Below are 20993 nucleotides of genomic sequence, written 5' to 3'. Positions count from 1 at the left end.
TGCTTATTTCTAACTTCATGGAACATTTATTAGGTATTTGTGATGATTTTTCACTGGAGATTGACTTTTTAAAAAAGTCATTATTCAAGTACATATATATGCCAAGATTATGCCTTTTGAAGTAAGAAATTTATTTTTGTCTTGTCTAACTTGAAAATTACCAAGTATATTTTTCTCACATATTCAAACCAGAATGTTTTTCTTAAGTGAAATGGGCCATAGAGCATGACAAAAGAAAGGGTAATTACAGATAAACAATAGTAAGTGAGAAAGGAGTTTATAGTAAAATTTGCTTTTAAAAACTTAGCAGTACATTTTGAAAAGTAGAGTTTTGGAATGTTGAAAAAACCCAACTTGGTAAGACATTCAAATTCAGTTATTGCAAATCACACATAGCTGTTTTTTTCTCTAAAAAACAGGAGCATAAAATTATATTGAACAGAGATTGTGTCACTGGAAGAGATGTGTGGAGGAAATACTAAAAAAAATTTGAGAATATTGTAAAATACAGATGAACTTTAGAGAATTAGTATCTCTGCTTTGTAGAAACTTTGTTTTAGAAACTTGAAGATCAAGAGGTACAATTTAGGCTTGGTGATTTGTGCTGTGCTTGTCTGCTCCTGAGCCCAGGGGCCAGTGGTGTTCACATGCAGCTGTGGACAGTGTGTTTTTGAGGTTGATGGCAGCTAAAGATCCAGTGCTGATGTAAATTAGTATTTTAGATCAGGTTTGAATTGTGGTCCCAGTGCTGGAGGGAAGCACACCACTCAGTTTTCCCCAACCCTGCTCAGTGCTGAAACAGCCCCTGATGTGGGAGGTGGGAACATGGGTAGGAGAGAAAAGAGGATATGTAAAAATATTTTGAAGGGGGAGTACTGTGATTCCCTATTCACTGATGGAAATTAACACTGTTTATATTATTTTCCATGACAGAGAGCTAAACTGTGGCACATTATTATTCTGGATCAAATGGGTGGCAAGAATGGCACACTTGAAATTGCAACATGTAATTATAAAGTAGGTGTTCCAGCACACTGCTGGCTACACCATTACTACAAAAAGTGAACTTGCACTGAAGCATAACTTTTCAGAAATAACACTTCTGTAAAATATTGGGACAGAAAATAAGTACAAAAGGGAGCGCCAGGACAAGAAATCATCTCAGTTTTTAGTTCTGGTGAAACCAAGGAGGTTCAGTTTGTACTCAGTAAGAGCGAGTTCAAATGTTTTTCTCTTGCTGGTTTGTAGGAAGCCCCTTCTGATCTAACTATAAAGCCTAAAAATGAAAATAATATTTCTAGACGTATTTTAATACTTAGCCTTCACAGACTGGAAGCAGGAGTACAGGGAAATTTTGAGTATGAGCACATTTATTTTCTAGGACTCATACACACATAAATGTACTGCAGCCAGAAATGCCATTGTATGCACTCAGAGGATAAAATACTATTCATAGAATCTACTTAATAATATTTAGGTGTGGAATTTGTCCCTGTCCATCTAAGATAATATTATTTAAATGATCAGATGCACTGCTTGAGTCTGTAGATGATAGAATACAACATTATTTCCACTTAATTAAAACCTTTTCATTATAAGAGTCTATTAACAAAAGTCTGTCAGCCTTTTAAGTATATAAATCCACTGAATTAAGCTAGATTTTCAAACTAGAAGCTATTTCATCCCATGTGTGGATATAATGTATTTCAAAAGAATTGCCCATTACTACTGCAGCACTCAATTTTGTGTGTTTGGTCAAATCTATCAAATGATCCTTTAGCCTTGCTTTGACTTTGTTTAGCAAAGTCTTCCAGAGAATGAATGCAGATTCATTTATCAATCTGATGTACATCTTCAACCAGTATCATGATGGATCATGCATTTCCTGGAGCCACAGTATGTGAATTCTCCTGGTGATTTTGTTTTCATTGACTGCAGAAGCCTGAACTTCTACAACTGACTGAAGGCTGAAGAAATGGGAAGCACCCAGATGCATTTTATGTGCATTGTGAGATGGGAAATCTGCACAGCAAATTATTTTTTTATGTCTAGTTTCTGAATTAAATGTCATTTGACAGAACATTCAGTGTTCATCACCTGACATCAGATATCACTGAACTTACCATGGGACAACCACAGGTGGACATCTCAGAGTGCTCTGTAAAATTATTTGAATTATACTGGTTGACATTGTACTGATTAGATTGCAGATGACTGGAGGCACATATCAAAAATACAGTTTGTCCCTGACACTGAAAAGTTGGGGATAAAATTCATAAGTATTCCCAACTGGGTCGTACTCAAGACAGGGTCAAGTAGTGAAGTGATGACCTAGAATCAGTAAAATGTAAAGTGACTGTAAATGAATTGATTTCTGTTTCTATGCATCAGGTATTAAATTAGAAAAATGGGGATAACATTCCTTATAACATACTCCCAGACTGCTAAAAAGGGCACTGCAATATTTACTTTTTGTGGTGTTGTCTATTTACAACCTGAAATCTGCCCTGGTGGGGGATCTCTGTCAGTTCCATTGTCTCTGCCACCAATTTCACTGCAAGCATCTCTAAAAAGGAGAAGCACTCTCTGTGATGCTGCCATCTCATGAGACACATCTCTTTCATTCATTAGCTGGTGTATTGCAGTTTATTACATCTGTGAGTTGTAAAGAGAAATCTATCTAAAGAGAATGTAAAAATTCCAACAGCCTTAAGTTTATTAACAATAGTAACTTGACCCTAAATCACTGTGTACATGAATCCATTAAAAGGCTTTGTGCATTGGGTCTTTAGGGTTTAGCTTACAGGGTTTTAAGAAGGCAAATCTTAACTAGATGAAAATCTGAAGTTTACTGTGAGGCACCAGCTGAACCACTCTGCATTTTATTGTTGGTTGCAGCATGTGGTGAGTACCCAGCACAGAGATGCTCACATCTGTAACAAATAACTTTTTTTTTTCCCCCCTAAGTGAAGCTCAAGCACATATTAGCACAGTCTATCTGAATGAACCAAAGCTGCAAATAATTAAGGAATCTACACTGGGAATATTTGCACCATCATGGAAGCTGATTTTCATTCAAGTTGTATCAAATGAGACCCCAATAACTTTGCTCAACTCACTTTAGACACAACTATCATTCTCCACCTCACTTGCTGTGACTAAGCCTGTTATTTTTATGTATTTATTTGTTCTTACTGGAGGAGTCACCAAATTTCATCCTCTCCTACCTCTTGTTCAGTGCACAGTGGGATGCCTGGGGTGAAGGACCTTTCCTTGGCTGCTTATTAACAGTGCCATTGCAGGCTTTTCCTCCTGGTAGATGCTGGGGATATTGACAATTGTAGCAGCAATTCAAAGATGTGATGTTGCTCTCACCTCCATCTGTGTTCTTTGCCTCTTGCAGAGCCCTCAGGCTCTGCCTTTCTGCACTTACACTTTGTTGACACACCTACTTTTTATCAGAATTTTAATTTTGGTGTAGCAGTAGATAGGGAACTCTGTTCTAAATGGAGGAGAAGGTGGCTTTTGTGCTGGAACCTGTAGGAACAGAAGTAATTTTCTCTGCTCAAAAACTCTGCAAGGATATACAAAATGCAGTGATGCCCCTGGAGATATCAGATCCAACCCACTCAAATGAGAATTATCACCATTTCCAGATTTGCTCACCCATGGCTTTGTCCACTCATGCTTTGGCAACTCCACCAAGCAATTTTTTCAGAGCTTCTCCTGTTTAACTGTTGCAGAGCTGCTCTGTCCTCCCATGAGAAAGGTTTTCCTAACATCCTCCTAGATCCTTCCAAATCACAATTTGCAGCTGTCATCCCTCATTAAATCATCTGACATTAACAAGAATTCATAGGCAGAAGCCTATAATTATTTGATCCCGTTAGCTTCCCCAAACAAAGCTGATTTATTTGAATATTAATGCCAGCAGACATTGTTATGTTTACAGTTCATTCACTTCTGAGATATCCGGTGCTGATGACTGGAGTGAATTAAAATCTTTGAGTTTTACTTCCATTCAGTGCAATAATTTTGTCCAAAATATCTCTTCCATGAGTTGTGCAGCCTTTGCTCTCATTCTCAAAACCTCAGTTCTTCTCAATTCTCACTGAAAATTATTCTCCTGTTTTGGAACCATGTTTAGATTTTCCATCTCTATTTCATTCAGCACAGATTATCTTTTTTTTAATACTGGTTTATGTCTGAAGCCTCCTTTGCTTTGCTTCTTAATTTGACTTGCAAACCTAATTAAGCCTTACTTTTGGCAGTCTTTATTCCTATACTTCTTGATTTCTAATGGTGTGGCTTTCTTGCATGCTACAGATCCTATTCCTCCTCAAAAAGCCACTGATTGAAAAGTGACTTATTATGAATATAAAGGTTTATTTTCTAGTATTCCAGGTGCAGGTTTTGAACTGCAAAGTAGTTACTGTGTTGACATTGTTTATGCTACTGTCTCTTAGCTTTATATTATAATGACTGATACTGTTTGCAAAGCTTTATGGAGGTTTGCAGGGCTTTAGTTTAAATGTTTAGTTAGTTTTTGGTTTAAATGTCACTGAGAATTACGATTCTATATGATATAAAACTGGCCCACTTACTCTAAATTAGAAGAGAAATGTATCAGGCACAGTTTTTATGGTTTGCATGTCTGCTAAATCACCTCTGCTTTAGCTTCTGGGAAGTATTTATAGTTTTTGCTTAGGAGTGCATACAAGTTTAGATACAGCAAACTCTAAATTTAAGCTCAGTAGAACTTTGGTTGGTTTAGGTATTTTTATATATATATATTTCTGCATTATTTTGCAGCTGTTTCCTATTGTATGAGAGGTGAATCTTTAGCAGTGAAGGATTTTTGCTACTTGAATAGGGAGGGAGGCAAATTGTTTTTGCTCATGTGCCAGGTGTGGTTCTGTGCCTCCTGTTTGTAAGGTGGATGTAGAGCAGATACCACTGTCAAGTGAACATGTAAAATTCACATAGATTAATACCTTTTCCACAATACCTTTTCCACAGCACCTTTTCCACAGCACCTTTTCCACAGTACCTTTTCCACAGTAAAGGAGCCAACCTTGACAGCAACCCAGAAGGGGAGTGAACAGTATTAATGGACAATTTTGTCTTTATTATTAAAAATACTACCCCCCACTTTCTTAACCTGTTAAATCCCCTCAATAATCAATGTTTTTTCCAAAATTTTTCCCGACTTTCATCTTTTCTATTCTACCTCTTGATCAGTGCTCTACATTTCCTTTTGGATCACTCCTTCTTCATGTCCTTCAGAGAAGCATCATCCACTGTCACTGCAAGAACAGAGACTTCTTTCTATCTTTGTGACACCTTTATTGGTTTCAATCACTCTTCACTTTTTTGGGGAAACACAGTTAACAGTTTGTGGCTAATATTGGAGTTCACCTTCTTATAAATGCATGAGAGAAATGGAATTGTTGTCTTGTTTTGCAGGAATGAATGTACTTTTCCATTTTTTTGTCATGTGTTTTGATGTTTTTCTGTTTTAGGAATCTTTTTTTGTTTCACTTTACCTACTGTATTCCTTCCTCTATTTCCATAAACACTGCAAAGAATATCTCTAATAATTAGAGAAGAATTTCCTTTTTTCATCCCCTTTAAACTGTGCACTTATGCAGAAACATAGAGATCTCTTATTGTAGAAACCTGTGTTACAATTTTTCTAGGAGCTAAACAATCAGAATCCTGGTGGTTGTGCTAAGGCTCAGACTTTACCATGGACAGAATGACAGAATCAAGATGTTATTTTACTCCTTGATTTTTTGCAAGGAGAGCCTGAGACCCTCTTCCCTTGAAGATCTCAGTGATGTTTCTCTGGAACTTAGACCTGTTGTGCTGGCACTTTCCTTTGTGCCTCCCAAGGGATCAAGTTAAAAACTGGAAATGCTACTTTTCCTCCTCCCACTGGCATCATTGTCATTATCTTGTGACTCCTCTGGCAACAGTAATGGACATCCTGGCTTTGTGCTCAGCCTTTGTAACTTAGCACACCAGCAGATTCAGTGGAGCTGCTCTTAATTGCAAGGCTGTACAGTTGGATTCCCAAAGCAGAGTCTCCTCAGGGAAGGGAAATTATTTGTCTTCTCTGCTTTGACCTGTTGCCAGTTTCCACAGGTTTTTGCAAAACACCAAGTACTTCCATCCCTTGACATGAATCTCTGCTTCCTCTGTTTTATCCACTCCTGGCTCAGTCTGCTGGTGGTGGTTTGGAGTGACTGGACTGACTGTGTGCCAAAACCTTTTCATACCCAGTTAGAGAATGTGCAAGATTAAATTATGAAGCATTGGTAGGTAAAATGTTGAAAAATTCATGGAATGTGACCAAATATCTTCACGGTCAGTTCAAGTCTGAAAGTGGCTAATAACCTGAGTTTCAATAGAAGAGCAATACACACAATGTTCAAGGAGGTTCATGGCCCATTTTCTGTTTTCCTGCATTCAACAAGTGAACTCCAGGTGACTTCTATCCATTAAGAACAAGTAACCTCCTGAATTTTCCATTGGAGATCAAACTTCATCAAATAATTCAAAAGTCCTGGCGTTCTGTAGTACTCTACATGACTAAAAGGGCTTTTTTTATGACCACTTTGATGGATTGTTAGAAGTTTGAAAGTGGACCATGGACCAAATACTGGGAGGACTTTGTGAAAATCTTTGAGCTAGGAAATTTTTGTAAAGAGATTTTTTCTATCTTATTTCCTTTATCTGTCACAAAACCTGTCTTCATCTTTCTCTAAAAACTGTCATGTTTTACACTTATCCCTTTCATGACATCCATCCTGCACCCTTGAGAAGTCAATCCAGTCTCTGAACCAGGACATCAGTCTGCTGCCTCCAGGATAACATTTTTAAAGAAATGTCTGTCTCCCATACCACCCTTGGGCTTAGAAGGAGCTCTTATGAACAACTTCAAAGATGTTTTCCATTGTTATTTACATTATTTGTGAAATAACCTCATACTTCAGTGTATTCCAATGTTGAGAAAAGATAATATATCCACAAAAGGTAATTTCAGAGCATCTCCACTCAAGTCAAAGTGAATTTAAATTATATGGAAGGTCACAGCATTTGCACATTCATATCCCAGTTGTGGGCTCTTCATCAGCTTCCAGGTGAAGTATTCCAAGATTTTAGAATCCAGTCTATCTGTTCATTAGACTTTAAAGCCCTCCCAAATTTTTATGTCAAGAACCTACTTAAGAATTGAAATGCTTTAATTATTCCAAAAGTTTTATTCGATTTGCAGGATCTAGTAAACATTATGAAGCAGAGCTAAGGGAAATCCCACATGGGTAATAAAGTTTTGGTAGTAATAGGATATAAATTTTGAAGATTTTGTAATAGACAATCTAAATATCTCCAATGCAAAGCATTAAACAAAGCAGGCCCAGAAGGTATTGTATAGTTTTTAAACTATCTTCAGAATGTGAATAATTGTAAATAATTTTCAAACTATTGATGTTCTAGCACAAATGTTTCTACTCTTCCCCTGTGTTGTTATCACTATTTCTGTTCTGATTTTCAGAGTACATTTCATGTGTTCTTTATGTTAGCAAGATCTTTCTACCTCCCAATAGTTTGATTTTAACCATTTTCACATTTTCATTAAAACTGTCTTTTAGTAAGAGGAAGTGTAGTAATTTATCCTTACTGGGATGTTGTGACTCAAACACTCCCTTCCCTTCCTGTTGCTTGATCCAATGTAATTAAATAATAGATTTCATTTCATAACTTTGCAGTAGCAATAAAGAGGAAATTATGTTCAGAAGGCATGTTTATTTTTTTTCCCCAGTCTTTTCATGGCTTAAAAGTGATTCTTTCTCTTCGTGCTAAAGTAATGTGAAACAGCCTTTTCAAACTTATGTCCTTGGGAAATGAATGTTAATTAAAGAATGAACATTAAATAGGAGTTAGGAAATCAGGGCCTTTTTCACACACAAATATCTGTTATTCATATTTTACATTTATGCTTCTTCATGGTGCTTTCTTTTCTCTCTCTGAGCAAAGCTCCCTCCTTTTTGCTTTCTTTGATTTTCCCAAGACAAACTTTGCCACATTCATGCTGTTATCTATAAAATTTACCTTGTTTGGTTTTTTTTTAAGCTCTGAGAATTATAATTTGTAACAATGAGTAAGAAAATGCACCAAAACAACACATACTTAGAAAAATTTGGACTTCCTTTACTCATTTTTACATGAAAGCAGGTATGCCTTGGACTGGGACTGTTGTTTTCCCCCTATTTTTTCCTTTCTGTTGGATTAGAAGATTATTGGAAGAAAGTAGTTACAGATTTAGATTTCTGGAACCATTTTGGAATGTCCTGGAAATACATTTCTTGATAGAAGATAAAAAAAATCATAGAACTGCCTATATTGAGGTGCATTCTAATTATTGCATTTTTCCTCATTGACATTAAAGATTGCAAGACAGGATGAGCTTTTCTCCAGTGTCATAATGTACACTTCATTCTTGTGGTTGAAAATGTATTAAAACTAAATGGTTTGGATTTTTTTTCCTACTGATAATTTAGATACATCTTGCAAGGCGACACCTGAGTTTCAAAATTCTGCAGGCAATATAATGCACCTGGAGCAAGGACACCTGTGTGATCTCTCTGGCATCCAAAACCATTTAAACTTATAGTCCTCTACATCTTTTATGTGTCTCAGTGTTTAATCTGAGAGATCTACATTTACTTGAAGTCCCCATCCAGATTGAGAAGCTCCCACTTGGTTAGCATGTGCACTTGAGTAGAAGAGATTAAAAAGGTATTAAGAAAGTCCAATGTGAATCATTTCAGGTGAAATCTTTTAACGTTCAAAGTCTTTTATCATTACCATGGTGTTTCCTAGCATGAACATGAAAGCATGTCTCTCCAGGGCCATGAGAAATTCTAGAGCTAAGAGAAGATGTTGGTATTTTCATTTTTTGTATTTTTGATGTTTGTATTTTTGTTTGAACCTGAATCCTCTTTTTCTCCTTTTGTCTCCAACTCTAAGTCTTCAGAGCAATGTCTTGCTTATGTTCTGGGAGTTGATTTTTTTAAAGTATGTTTTTATCCTTTATTGCCCCCTGGAGCAGAGCCTGGGCCCTGCTCTGACCCTCCTTGCACTCAGGAACACTCAGGAACACTCAGGGACACACAGGGACACACAGGGGCACTCAGGGACACACAGGGACACTCAGGGATGAGGTTCCCTATCAGGATCTCCTCTCCAGGCTGCACAGCCCCAGCTCCCTCAGCCTTTCCTGGGCAGGGAGATGATCCAGTCCCTTCATCATCTTTGTCACCCAGCACTGCACACTCTCCAGGAGCTCCATGTCTCTCTCGTCCTGAGGAGGCCAGAACTGGACACAGCAGCCCAGATGTGCCTCCCAGGGCTGAGCAGAGGGGCAGGATCTGCTGGGAATGCTTTCCTGATGCCCCCAGGACAGCACTGGCCTTGGCCTCAGGGCACACAGTGGCTCCTGGACAGTTTGTGCTCCCCCAGAACCCCCAGGTCCTTCTGAGCTGCTTCCCAGCAGGTCAGTCCCAGCCTGGACCAGTTCCAGGCGTTTTTCCTCCTTCCTGCATTTGCCTTTGTTGAATTTCAGACACTTCTCTGCCAATCTCTCCAGCCTGTCAAGGTCTCCTATATTCAGAGCACTAATGGTTGCCAGCTCTTCACAGCAATACTTCATTACCCTGAGGCTTCCTCTCAAAGCACTTTATCTCTGGGCTTGGAGTGGGTAAATAAATGTCTTATTTTCCCTGTGTCAGACAGTGATGCCTGATTCCAATTTGCTGTCATATGGAAAGGAAGAGTATTTATTTAGTGTTCTGGTGAAACTAATATAGGGCAATGATTATTTTCCTGTGTGAGCAATGTAAGGATACATGATTTAAACAAATGGTGCTCTCAACAGCAATGGGAGAAAGGAACCTGTTTATGTTAGATGGTCTCTCAATCAACAGAGAACAGGGGTTTTTCTGCTTGCAGCCTTGGAAGTTGTGTAAGAATAATCCTGAGTGGTGGTTTCTTCTGGGATTTGAAACCAAAGGACAGGAAGCTGAGGGATAATGTAAACCTCTGCTGGTTTGCATGCCACAGTAATAATAGAGAAAGAAAAAAAAATAGAAATAATTGATTGATAGGAAATAAATTTGAGTTAATAAACTAAATATTCAGAAAGAATATTATTTTCATTTGTTAAGAATTTTTTAAGAAATTTAACTTCATTTTTTTTTTTTTTTACTAAAGGAAATTTTAATGCATTTATTGATAAACAGTTTGCACAGTTTCTTATTTTTTAAAAGCAAAATTTAGTAGCATAAAGGCATTAAAAGTTGTAACTTAGATGGAATAAAAATTGTTGTTGAGATTCTCCACTTGGAATATCTGTAGTGATACTGCTGTGAGAACAAAGCAGCCCTTTGGAAAAATTTCAGACCAAATCTTGTTAGTTTTATTTCAGTTTGTGCCAGATGACCTTTAAAGGTCCCTTCCAGCTCTAACTATTCAATGATCCAAAATAATTTCCTCCAAAACTTCACTTTTGTATAGTTTAGATCAAAGAAAAAAACTATGCCAGTGATTTACAATGCAAAGGCACCATTTACCTCAGCATTTAGAATATCCTGACAATCCTAGAACAGGGACAATCAGTAACAGAGGACATCTACTCTCATCTGCAGAAATGGGGAAATCTGTGTGCAGAGGTTGGAGGCCTTTTGGCTGTGAGAATTTTTCAGTTTCAGGTTGGCTAATGAATCTTTCATATCTATAAAGTTCACACTTCACAAAGCGTTTTCCACAGTCTCTTGCTTGTTCTAAGGAACACTACTCCATCATTTCCACTTGAATGAAATTTTTCAAGCTTTTTTCCTCTCCCTTGTAATAATAATAAGTGCAGTAGAAGTTTCCAAGTTTGTTTTCTTGCCTGCTGTTACCACCAGCAGTGGGGGAGAACATCAGCAGTGGCCATCCCCACTGAAACACCAAATCTTGAATTAACACCTATGTAGCCTGTGAATAATTTGACCACATTAAAACTGAGTTCAGTGAGCCTGAATACTTTTCTGTACCTAGAGACTTTATGGTTTTAATGTTGTTGGTATAAATTCACTTAGTTTGGTCCGTGTTACCTGCTATAAATGTCAGGTGTGCAATAGGGTTTCTTTTGTTTCCTGGAGAGTAGAAGAATTACAGCTATAAAATGTTGGTCCAAAATGTTGATTTTGGAATTTGAATTGAAAGAAGGAAAAATAGGAAAAAGTCATGCCTGAAGCTAAAGTTGAAATATAGTAATTGTTCGTAAATGCGTTAAATTCTTTTCCCTGTGTGACAGAAAATGGAAAAACAAGCTCTAATTTAAGAAGTTAAGCCTAAATTATTTATAAGGAAGAGATTTTTTAAAAAATCCTTTGATTCAAGCTCATCTTTTGCAAAATAGAGGTATTAATTTTACTATTGGATTTTTTTTTCCTTTGTAATCTATTTAATATAATTTTAAAGGAATCTCTCTCCAATAGATGCAGAAAGTAACCCCAGGAACATGGTGTATTTTCCTGTTGGCCCATTCCATTACACAGGCTGACTTCATGTAGTTTTACATATTTCTGATTTTTTTTCTTTTTTTTTCTTTTAATTTGGTATTTTTAGAAAGATCTTGTTTGTAACATGAAGAACAAACTCAAACAAGCTGTTTGTCTTCTTCCTTTGCTGTTTTTGCTCCCTCTGAGTTTGTAGCTTCTTTTGTTGCAGTCTTTCTGCTCTGACTGTACTGAATATGTTGCTGAAAAACTTAAAGAACAAACCAAGAAAACCCCTCTGACCTTTTGTATGATCAGAAGTGAGATGTGAATCAAATGAAGAGAGATGTTGATGTCTAAATTGATATTAAATGTTCAGTTTAACAAATGGGAATATTCAGAAAATATATTCATCATAGTGATCTGTGGAGATGTTGGTTGGCAGTGCTGTGGTAAAGACCACGTAGACTGAGGTGTGAGGCTTTTTTTTGGAGTTCCTGGGACTGACTTTCACCCAATTTCAGTCTGAAGGCAGTGTAGGAAGGGCTGTTTTCACCTGTGACTGGAACATCCTGTGTTCTTAATTTTAAATCAGCTGCTTGTCACCCCTGTCATTGAAACCATTGAGTCCTGGACATAGATGTGTTCTTTATGCTGTTGGAGGGAGGGAGTCCCTGGGTAACCTGCTTAATGCCAAAGATGCTTTTGGGGTAATTCTCCTCCAGCTACTGGCTGCAGGCTCCAGATCTGTGTCCAGATCCAGCTCCCTGGGCTGCCTGCACTGGGAGTCAGGAGAAGGTGAGATGAAGCAGCTGAACTTGCTTCAGGGACTTGAGAGTATGATTTTCATAAAGGGACAAATACAGTAAATGATATCATTGAAACCCAGATCTCAGTAGATGGCAGAGGCTGTGGGGTATGAACTCATGTTTTCCTATTGTCATGATCTGTATGGACTGAGATTCACTTATCAGTCTCTGCAGCACCCTGAAAAGAGGTTGAAGCCAGTGGGAATTGGTCTCTTCTCTCAGTTAGCAAGTGATAGGACAAGAGTAAATGGCCTCAAGTTGTGCCAAAATAGGTTTGGATTGGATATTAGGAAAACTTTCTGCAGTGAAAAAGTGGTCAAACATTGAACAGACTGTACAGGGAAGTGGTGAAGTCACCATCCCTGGAGGGGTTTAGCAGATGTATGAATATGGCACCTGGGGACATGGTTTAGTGGAGGTTTTGAAATGATGGGGGAGTGATTGGAATCAATGATCCTACAGGTATTTTCCAACCTAAATGATTCTATGATTCCATGATTCTCTAAAGCCTCAAAATGTGACACAGAGCTTCATCTTCAGGAAGTCACATATAATCAACTGGTGTCATATTAAATGGTCTTCAGTAAAAAAGTATTTACAATTGATACTAAATATCTATGAAGAAGAATATTGATTGTCTTCTAATTTGCAGATGGACATTTTCTGATTTAGAAAATCAGAGAACAGCTTGTGATGATTCAGTCATGCTGGTGAATCCTTGTGTAGTGATGCTGAATCATTCATTACCTGTCACAGTGCTCTAATGGGCCCCATAATGTAATTATCTCCAAAGGATCTGCTAAGTGCATAAAGCACATCCCTGTGCTGACTTGTGGATGCAAATTCAGTTTTGCCTCTCTCTGTGTTAGAACAAGAAGCTCAGGTGTCACCATTAGTAGCATGTCAGATGTTGCATGGAAAGATCAAAGTGAAAACCTTTATTTTCCTTTTCTATTTAGTTGCCTTCATAAAAGTATCAGGATGCTCTGTTTGGAATGTATTTACAAGACTCTATCTTAATTCAGAATATTATTTGGTAATTTTACAGCAGTGTGGTTTTTACCTAGAAAAGGTGAGAAAACAGGACATTTTAATGCATATTTAATAACACAGAAACCTTCCTGCCTCTGAAAAAAAAAAAAAAAAAATCATCCAGGTGAACTATGATCTAATTTTCTTGTATAATGAAAACAAAACTGTAGCTCCTGCAGCATTATTCTTGGCTGCCAGCAGTTCCAAGGCATGCAAACATCACCATTCCAGCTCCGTCCTGCAGTTTAACTGGGAGGATTATGTCACAACACGTATGTTTGTTTTCCAGCTTTTTGTCTGTTTGTCCATCAAGATGGTTTTGTAGAAGAAGTATCGGTGATTGTTGACTTTGGAGGTAGTGGAAGAAAAAATAATTCTGTAAGAAAGAAAAAAAGCAGACAGTCCCATTGAAGTGACTGTGCTTCTGTCACAGGAGAATGAATACTCCTTTCAACAAATCTATAATTTGCAGAAGTTGCAAAAAGAAAATAGCCGAAAGGTGACTGTTAACATACTTCAGTTCATCCTGCCAAGAAAGTTAACTTCATAAAGTCATTAAACCTATGATTACATTTTAAAATATTATTCCCCAGCCATTTCTTCTTAGGCTTTAAAATATAGTTAGTGTATATACTACCTTCTTTGTAATAGGAAAAATTGTAAAATGCACTTATTTTTCATAAACTCCTAATTATTAACAGAGCTGTTTGCGCTCCTATAGTTAAAATCATTTCAACACTTCCGTTATTTAAACTTCACTTTTAGGGGTTCATAATTCTGCTGTAATAAAAAAAAAAAAAATCAGACTCTGAGGTCTCAGACATTGTTTGCTGGTATTAGGGAATTTAACCTGTTTTTCTTAAAAAAGCTGAGTAATTTGGATTGTTTGCTGTTCTTCAATACTATCCCAAACAAAATATTTTGCAACGTGGACTTAATAATTTCAAAACTAAAAAAATTAGGAGAAGACAAGTGAGCGTGTTGGAACTGCTGCAGCCCCAAATTCCGTGACTGGCACTGAGGCTTGGAGAAGGGAGATGGAGGGAAATTCTTGCCATAACTGCTGGGTTGCCATGTGGTAACCTCGTGCAGGAGCAGTTCCTGCAGCATTTCTGTCCCACCCATCACCTGGAGTCAGTGAAACCCTGAAACTCCCCTGCAGCCAGGCACCTCCTGGTTGCAGGGAGCTGAGAAGGGTTTTCTGGAGTGCTCAGAGATGGATGGGTTCTTTGGCACAGCTTCCTGAAATCCCCCTGCATCACTAATGGCTCAGCAAGGCCCTCAGCTCCGGAAATTCAGGAATCGGGTTTATTGCATATTAATGGCAACTCTGGGACAGGCAAATAAGACAGTTGGTTATAATACTAATTATAGCAAAGCACTCACGTTGTGGTTTGAATGAGTCAATTATGTGTGTGTTAAACTATAAATACATCTTCCCCCCAGCCTCTGCTGTGTGGGATGTAATTTTTATTTAATTGCTTGGATACATATTTACCTGAGCATACCCTGGGTTCCCAGGTAAATATGTGTACCAATGCAGAACTCATTATGGTCTGTTTGGATAAATAATCCATATTTTATAACTGTACAGGAAGTAATTATTTTTGTACTTTGCTTTCTTTAAGCCAAAGTAATTAAATGCTGTGTGTCCATTCCTTAAAATAAAATAGATGCAGAAGTTGAGGCAATATGAGAATAAAGTTTTCATTGTTTTGGTAGAAACTGAGAATATTATTCCAGATTTTGATCTTGTGTTTAGCCCAGAATAACTCCATGAAAGTAAACAGTGTTATTCAGGATTTACTTAGATGCAAATGGGACGTGAATTTGGCCTTTGCTCCTTACTCTCCCTTCCTTCAGCACAGGGTTCCTGCAAGCAGCTCACACACAACCTTTGCTATAAGTGTCATTGTCACGTGTTTATCATTTGGAAAAATAAGGTATTTCAGCTACACATGGAAATAAGCATACCTGAGCTTTGTGTCTTAGAGAGTGGGGAATGGTTTGGATTGGAAGGGGCCAAGAGATCATCCTGGTGCATGTTTGGGAACTAGGGCGTGCTTTCCCTTTGGATATTTCTGCCATTGTTTTACATGATATTTGGGAAAGCTGTGTTGTGTTATCACCATGCTAAGGTCAGGTTTTCTAACACTTTTAAGCTCGGTGGGGCCAAAGTCAGCCTTGGCATAAATCCATTAGCTGCAATAGATTTACACCAGAGAGGAATATTGGCTCGTACTTGGTAATTTTTTTTTTTTATCCAACTCTTTATATTTTATGTTAGAAACATAAGTAGCTTGCGTGCCCTCAAACTAATCAGAATAAGAAACAGTTTTGCTTATGCCAAAAAATAGAGCTATCGTTTTTCACATTCTTACATTTTTCAAGTGAGATTATGTTACTGTGACTTCTGAATTCCTGAAATCTCTCTGGTCTCTGTGACTGCAAGGCCAAGAGTGGGTTCCGAGGGGAAAATCTGAACCTCTTCACGCAGTATGTTTTGTGTTGTGCATACCAGATACAGTTAACGTTTTGTGTGCGTGTGATTAGTGTGGAAAAAAATTAATACAGTCCAGTATTATGATTTATGGACTGAATCTTTTGCCCACTGAACACTTGCCAAAATGAAAATTTCCCCCCCATCCCCTTTCCCCTTCTTTGGATATTAGAAACAGCTACTGTTTTTGTTGATCTTTTTAACTTCTGAATAGGCCTATTTCAAGTCATAGCAGCATGGGAGCTCAGATTAATAATATACTTATTCAGCCAGTGATACTGAGTGAAACCATTGCTAGTGTGAGTATGAAGGATAGGATTTCTTTAAATTATTTTCAGGTGTATTAATGCATTTCTGAAGAATATAGAGCTATTTGAACATAAATTATTGTTTATTGATCATGTTACAGGTGTGTATGAATTTTAATATCAAGAATTTTTGAAGGTGTATTTCTTTTGATGATTTTTGTGCTGTGCTCAGTGTCAGTTTTCCATTATAGGGTTAACAGAGCTGGGGCCAAAAAAACTTAAAATTAAAGCTTGTTTTTTGGATTATGTTTGTTGATTTAGAGGATAAAGTGTGAAGCATCCCTTCTGTTTCAGTTGTTGCAGCATTACGTTTTATGCTGAAACTGCTTGTCCTCAGAAATGATCCTGGAAAAACTCAAGGTCACACTGGATGGGGCTCTGAGCATCCTGGTCTTGTTGAAGGTCCCTGCTCTTCACAGGGGATTGGACTAGATGACCTTTAAAAATTCCTTCCAACCCATTCTGTGATTCCATGATGATCATCTGCCAAAACAAAAGGCTTGTGAGTGGAAAGGAGCAAATCCCATCGACTCCTTTTGTGCATTTGGGTTGAACCTCCTTAGCCCAGCACTTTGATAAGCATCAGCTGTGCAGATAAACCAAGTTATCAGGTCTCTAGCCCTGTTCTTCTTTTACATAAAAACCCCAATTTCCTGAACCTACTGAAAGCTGAAATACTTAGTCCTTTACAAAGAGATGTTTTGCTCTTTACAGCATAATTTGAGGCATTCAGGGCCTCTCTAGGCACTTTGACAATGCATGTGAGGGCAGTCCACGCTCCTTTGGCCACCTCTTACCAATTTTGTGTCATTCCTTGCTCAATCCCTTCTTTATCACTTTCACAGCTGAATGGCCTGGTCTGCTCAATGAGGTTTTTCAGTTCCTTCATTAATAGAGTCGGTGTTTCCTATCAATTCATTTTCTTCCTCCCAAATGAAATAAGAGCGATCCTGAAAAAGTTCTTCATGTGAGTCTGGCTTGTACTAATGCTAAGTCAAGTATGGGTAGAGTTTCTTTCAAAAAATACTTAGGTAAGCTGTTTAAAATTAATATTTGTTATTGTAAAAAATTGGGAGGGGGATCAGCCGCCCTTCCACAAGTTGCAGATAAAGTGCTATGGCAAGAATTTGGCATTTTTACATTGCCTGAGAGAATTATACGTTCATTTTTTGTGCTAAGAGAAGGAAAAAAAAAGGGCAGCAGGTCTTTTTAAAATCAATCATTTTAAATATAAATAAAAAGCTTTTTCTTGAGATCTGTCAAAGGTCTTTCAGGCTTTTCATAAAATTGTTATTCACTTCTTGGCAAACAAGACTCGAGTGAGTGACACCTTTGAGAGTCCCAGCTTGTGTTTTAGTGCACAGCTTGTGTTTTGCTATGGACGACCATGCAAAATATCATCTGAATTTATTTAAAACAAACCCCCGTGAATAAAGTTTTTAACACTGAAAAGGCCATTCTAATTTATTCATTTATTTTAGTTGCAGCAAGCAGCTGAAGTTTCTCAGATGAGAGGAGCTCGAGTCATCTCTGCTGAAGATCTCCTGTTCTTGATGCGCAAAGATAAGGTACAGTAATTAAGACAGGAATTTCTTATTTTATATAATCAGCTCCTTATTGTGTTTTCAAGTGCTTTCTTAACCTATATAAAGGAATCCATCATGAATAGCTTTATTTAAAAATATAGCTGCTCTGCAGTTGTATTTGATTGAGCATGTTACAATCATTCTGTAATATCTGAAATAATAATTGTTTTTTTCCCTGTAGCTTCAGTTATCAATTGATTGCTTTTCCACAAAGCTTTAGGGTAGATAATATACCATAGAACTCAAAGTAATTTCTTAATAAGATATAAGTATTGATCTCTATACTTTATGTCCCTTTAATTAAAAATCAATCATTCTAATTTCCGCCAGTTATGAAGGGTGTCAATGTGACATTTAAGAATGTGACCATTATAGTTTTGTCATTTAGACTGTCCATAAATTCTCTTTATTTTATGATATTTTCCTGTATTTTATCCTTCTCAAATCTCTAAAGTTAGTTATGGCCTTGCTTTGTCTGGATAGTAAGCAGATCAAGTCAACAAGGGAAAAAAATAATTTTCTCTCCTCAAATTTTATAATTATTTAAGAAATTGTAAACTCTTTTTAATTACATTATTTGTTCTTCATGTCCTTTCCTTCCTTAGTTTCCCTCTTTCTCTAACCCTTTTCTCTCCTTTGTTTTCCTTTCTTTGTTTGATAGGTGAAGCCTAATGACCAAAGTAATTTCAAAATTAAACCCCCCTAAAACATTAAAATAAATTGCAGTTTCTTTATCTGATAACAGCAGTTGATATGGAGTCAAAGTTCATGGAAATGTGTATTTCTAGCCTAGATTTTCCAAAGTAAGCAAACATTTTGGAGTGCTATAAAGAAGCCCAATATATGAATTTCTCCTTTTTGAAAATCAAACTCATTTCTGTCTCACAGCAAAGTACCAAGGAGTTCAAATGAATAATATTTAATATTTAATATTGCTACTGTCCTGAGGTACTTTCTATGTATGGATTTTCTGCAGAAATCAAAATGACAAATATTTTAGAAGCTATATTTACTGAGTAATGTGCTACACATTTGTATGTCTGTCTGTTACAAAGTTTATTAAATAAGAAATAACTATGTAATAGTCATTGATATAGATGTACTTTTTTTCTCACAGAAGAAGCTTCGAAGACTACTTAAATACATGTTTTTTCGAGACTACAAATCTAAAATTGTCAAAGGAATAGAAGAAGATGATCTCCTTGAAGGTAGGAAAAAAAAATTACCTAATTTGGGAGAGGCTTGATGTCTTGTAAAAGTGCTGAACAGCTTAATGCAAAGCATTAATGTCTTACTTGATTGAGTAAGATAGAGACACAAAAATAGTCTCTTTAGTGGAATTTTGCTGAAAATCTCTTCAATTTGAAAAATGTAAGCATTTGTATCTACTATCAAGATGAACATTAGGACTAATGTCAGAGCTCTGTTGAATTAAGAAACTGGTGCTGATTAAAAGGCTAATTGATTTCAGCATCTGTATTTTAAATGCACCACCTGCAGTTGAATGGACATTTGTTAAATTATTATCAAAGGTTTTGACATATTTATAAAGAAAAACCCTTATAATCTGAAGTCACTGAACACTAATACGTGGGGGGTTTTTTTCACTGTGGTTTAACATTTTATAGTTTGGATCTGTAGTTTAAATAATGGGAAACACTTCTGTTTCTGAATTCCATGAGGAAGTCACAGATTTTATAACCAATGCATTTAAAGGAAAAGCTCTTAGAATTAAAAATAAATTCATTTATGCCATTTAGTTTCCTGGTTTAAAGTTTTGTTGATTTATATTGATATTAGAACTAACACTTCCATTGTAAAAAGTTAAGTTAAAACTTATGGTAAATCTAAACCTTACCATACTGTTATAATATCTAGCTATGTCCATACCCAACTTTCTATATTAAACTTACTTCCTTTCTCAGAGCCTTTTATTCTTTTTTTTCCCATACAATGAATTCCTTGTGTTTAGTTCCTCTGAGCATCCATATTGATGCTAGGTAAACATTGTATTTCTTGCTTTGACTTCATCAAACTGATAAGTTTTTGTCAGCTCATTAATTTACCTATAAAATTTTATTTTTATGTTTCGTGTATGCAAGCAATCTGACAGTACAACTTCTTACCTGATAGCTTTGGGATTTTAATACTTTAGTTTGTTTAATACTTAAAGCAAATAAACAATTCCCTTAAGCCTTTTAGATGTTCATTAAATGCTTCCTAAACACAGTTTATCCTGGAATTCCTTTTCTAGCGGGCTTTGATAATTAAAGCCATTAATTTTCTTTTGTGAATTTAATGCCTTTATAATTTCTCTGCTGTTTAGAACAACAGAGATCATCTTGCCAGCATCCTCCAGATTTTACTGCAGAGCAATGTTCCATCACCTCTGGAACTGCATCTTAATGGACGTGTTAGGGTTTGCCTGAGGCTGTAGTGATGAGGATGCTCTGCATGTGTTCAGGGAAGAACATTTCCTCAATATATCCTGCTCTGTGGCTAAAGTTCTTTCTACCAAAGCAGGGTTGTTTCCTCTACAGCTGTGTCCACTCTGGATTGTTTGGTGAGAAGTAATGATATATAGAGAGCAGATTGGCTTTCTCAAGATTATGAAAAACTATTTGGTTATACTAAAAAATACTAAAGAGGATATTTTGCTGGAGCAGAGCAGTGACATCACCTTGTTCAGGCAGCACATCTTGTGTGAGGGGCACAGTAAGAACAGAACTTTTCTGCTCAGTGCTGGTTCTAAAACGTGTCACTCTGAGGGACATCAGGTGATGTTTGGAGAAGCCAAATAGGTTAAGTTTGTTGTTCTTTGCTTGTCTTTGTGAAGACAAATTCAACAGCAATAACACCAACAAGCGGCAGAAGCTGGCCCAAGACTTCCTCAACTCCATTGACCAGACTGGAGAGCTGCTGGCCATGTTTGAAGATGATGAGATTGATGATGTCAAGCAGGAGAGGATGGAGGTAATTCTTTCCTTTTACTGATACCCAGCAGAGAAACTGTGAAACTTTTAATACATCATGCTGGTCTAATGCCTTTTTCATGCTGCACATTAAATCATTTTTACATGTTTTTTTTCTTTTGCCCAGATGGTCTAAAGAAATCCTATTTCCATATTTTTCCTATTGCTTCAAATGTTTCTTGATATCTAAGCACACATGCTGAGAAGAAAGATTACAGAGGGGTAGTTATGGATCTTTCT

At 36.9% G+C, this 20993-nt stretch overlaps 1 protein-coding gene across 2 annotated transcripts in view; it reads left to right on the top strand.

Annotated features, from left to right (window-relative positions):
- SUPT3H (SPT3 homolog, SAGA and STAGA complex component) overlaps positions 1 to 20993 on the top strand; it is a 252787-nt gene that overhangs the window by 151150 nt on the left and 80644 nt on the right. For both annotated transcript variants that reach the window (XM_079298425.1, XM_079298424.1), the window contains exons 4-6: positions 17677 to 17763; positions 18899 to 18989; positions 20618 to 20754. In XM_079298425.1, coding sequence (XP_079154551.1) covers positions 17677 to 17763; positions 18899 to 18989; positions 20618 to 20754 — 315 coding nt within the window. The remainder of the gene's footprint in view (positions 1 to 17676; positions 17764 to 18898; positions 18990 to 20617; positions 20755 to 20993) is intronic.

The sequence above is a fragment of the Erithacus rubecula genome (assembly GCF_903797595.1).
Source record: "Erithacus rubecula genome assembly, chromosome: 2".
Taxonomy (NCBI): domain Eukaryota; kingdom Metazoa; phylum Chordata; class Aves; order Passeriformes; family Muscicapidae; genus Erithacus; species Erithacus rubecula.
Note: the sequence above shows the minus strand (reverse complement) of the source record. Positions and strands in the feature narration are given on the sequence as shown.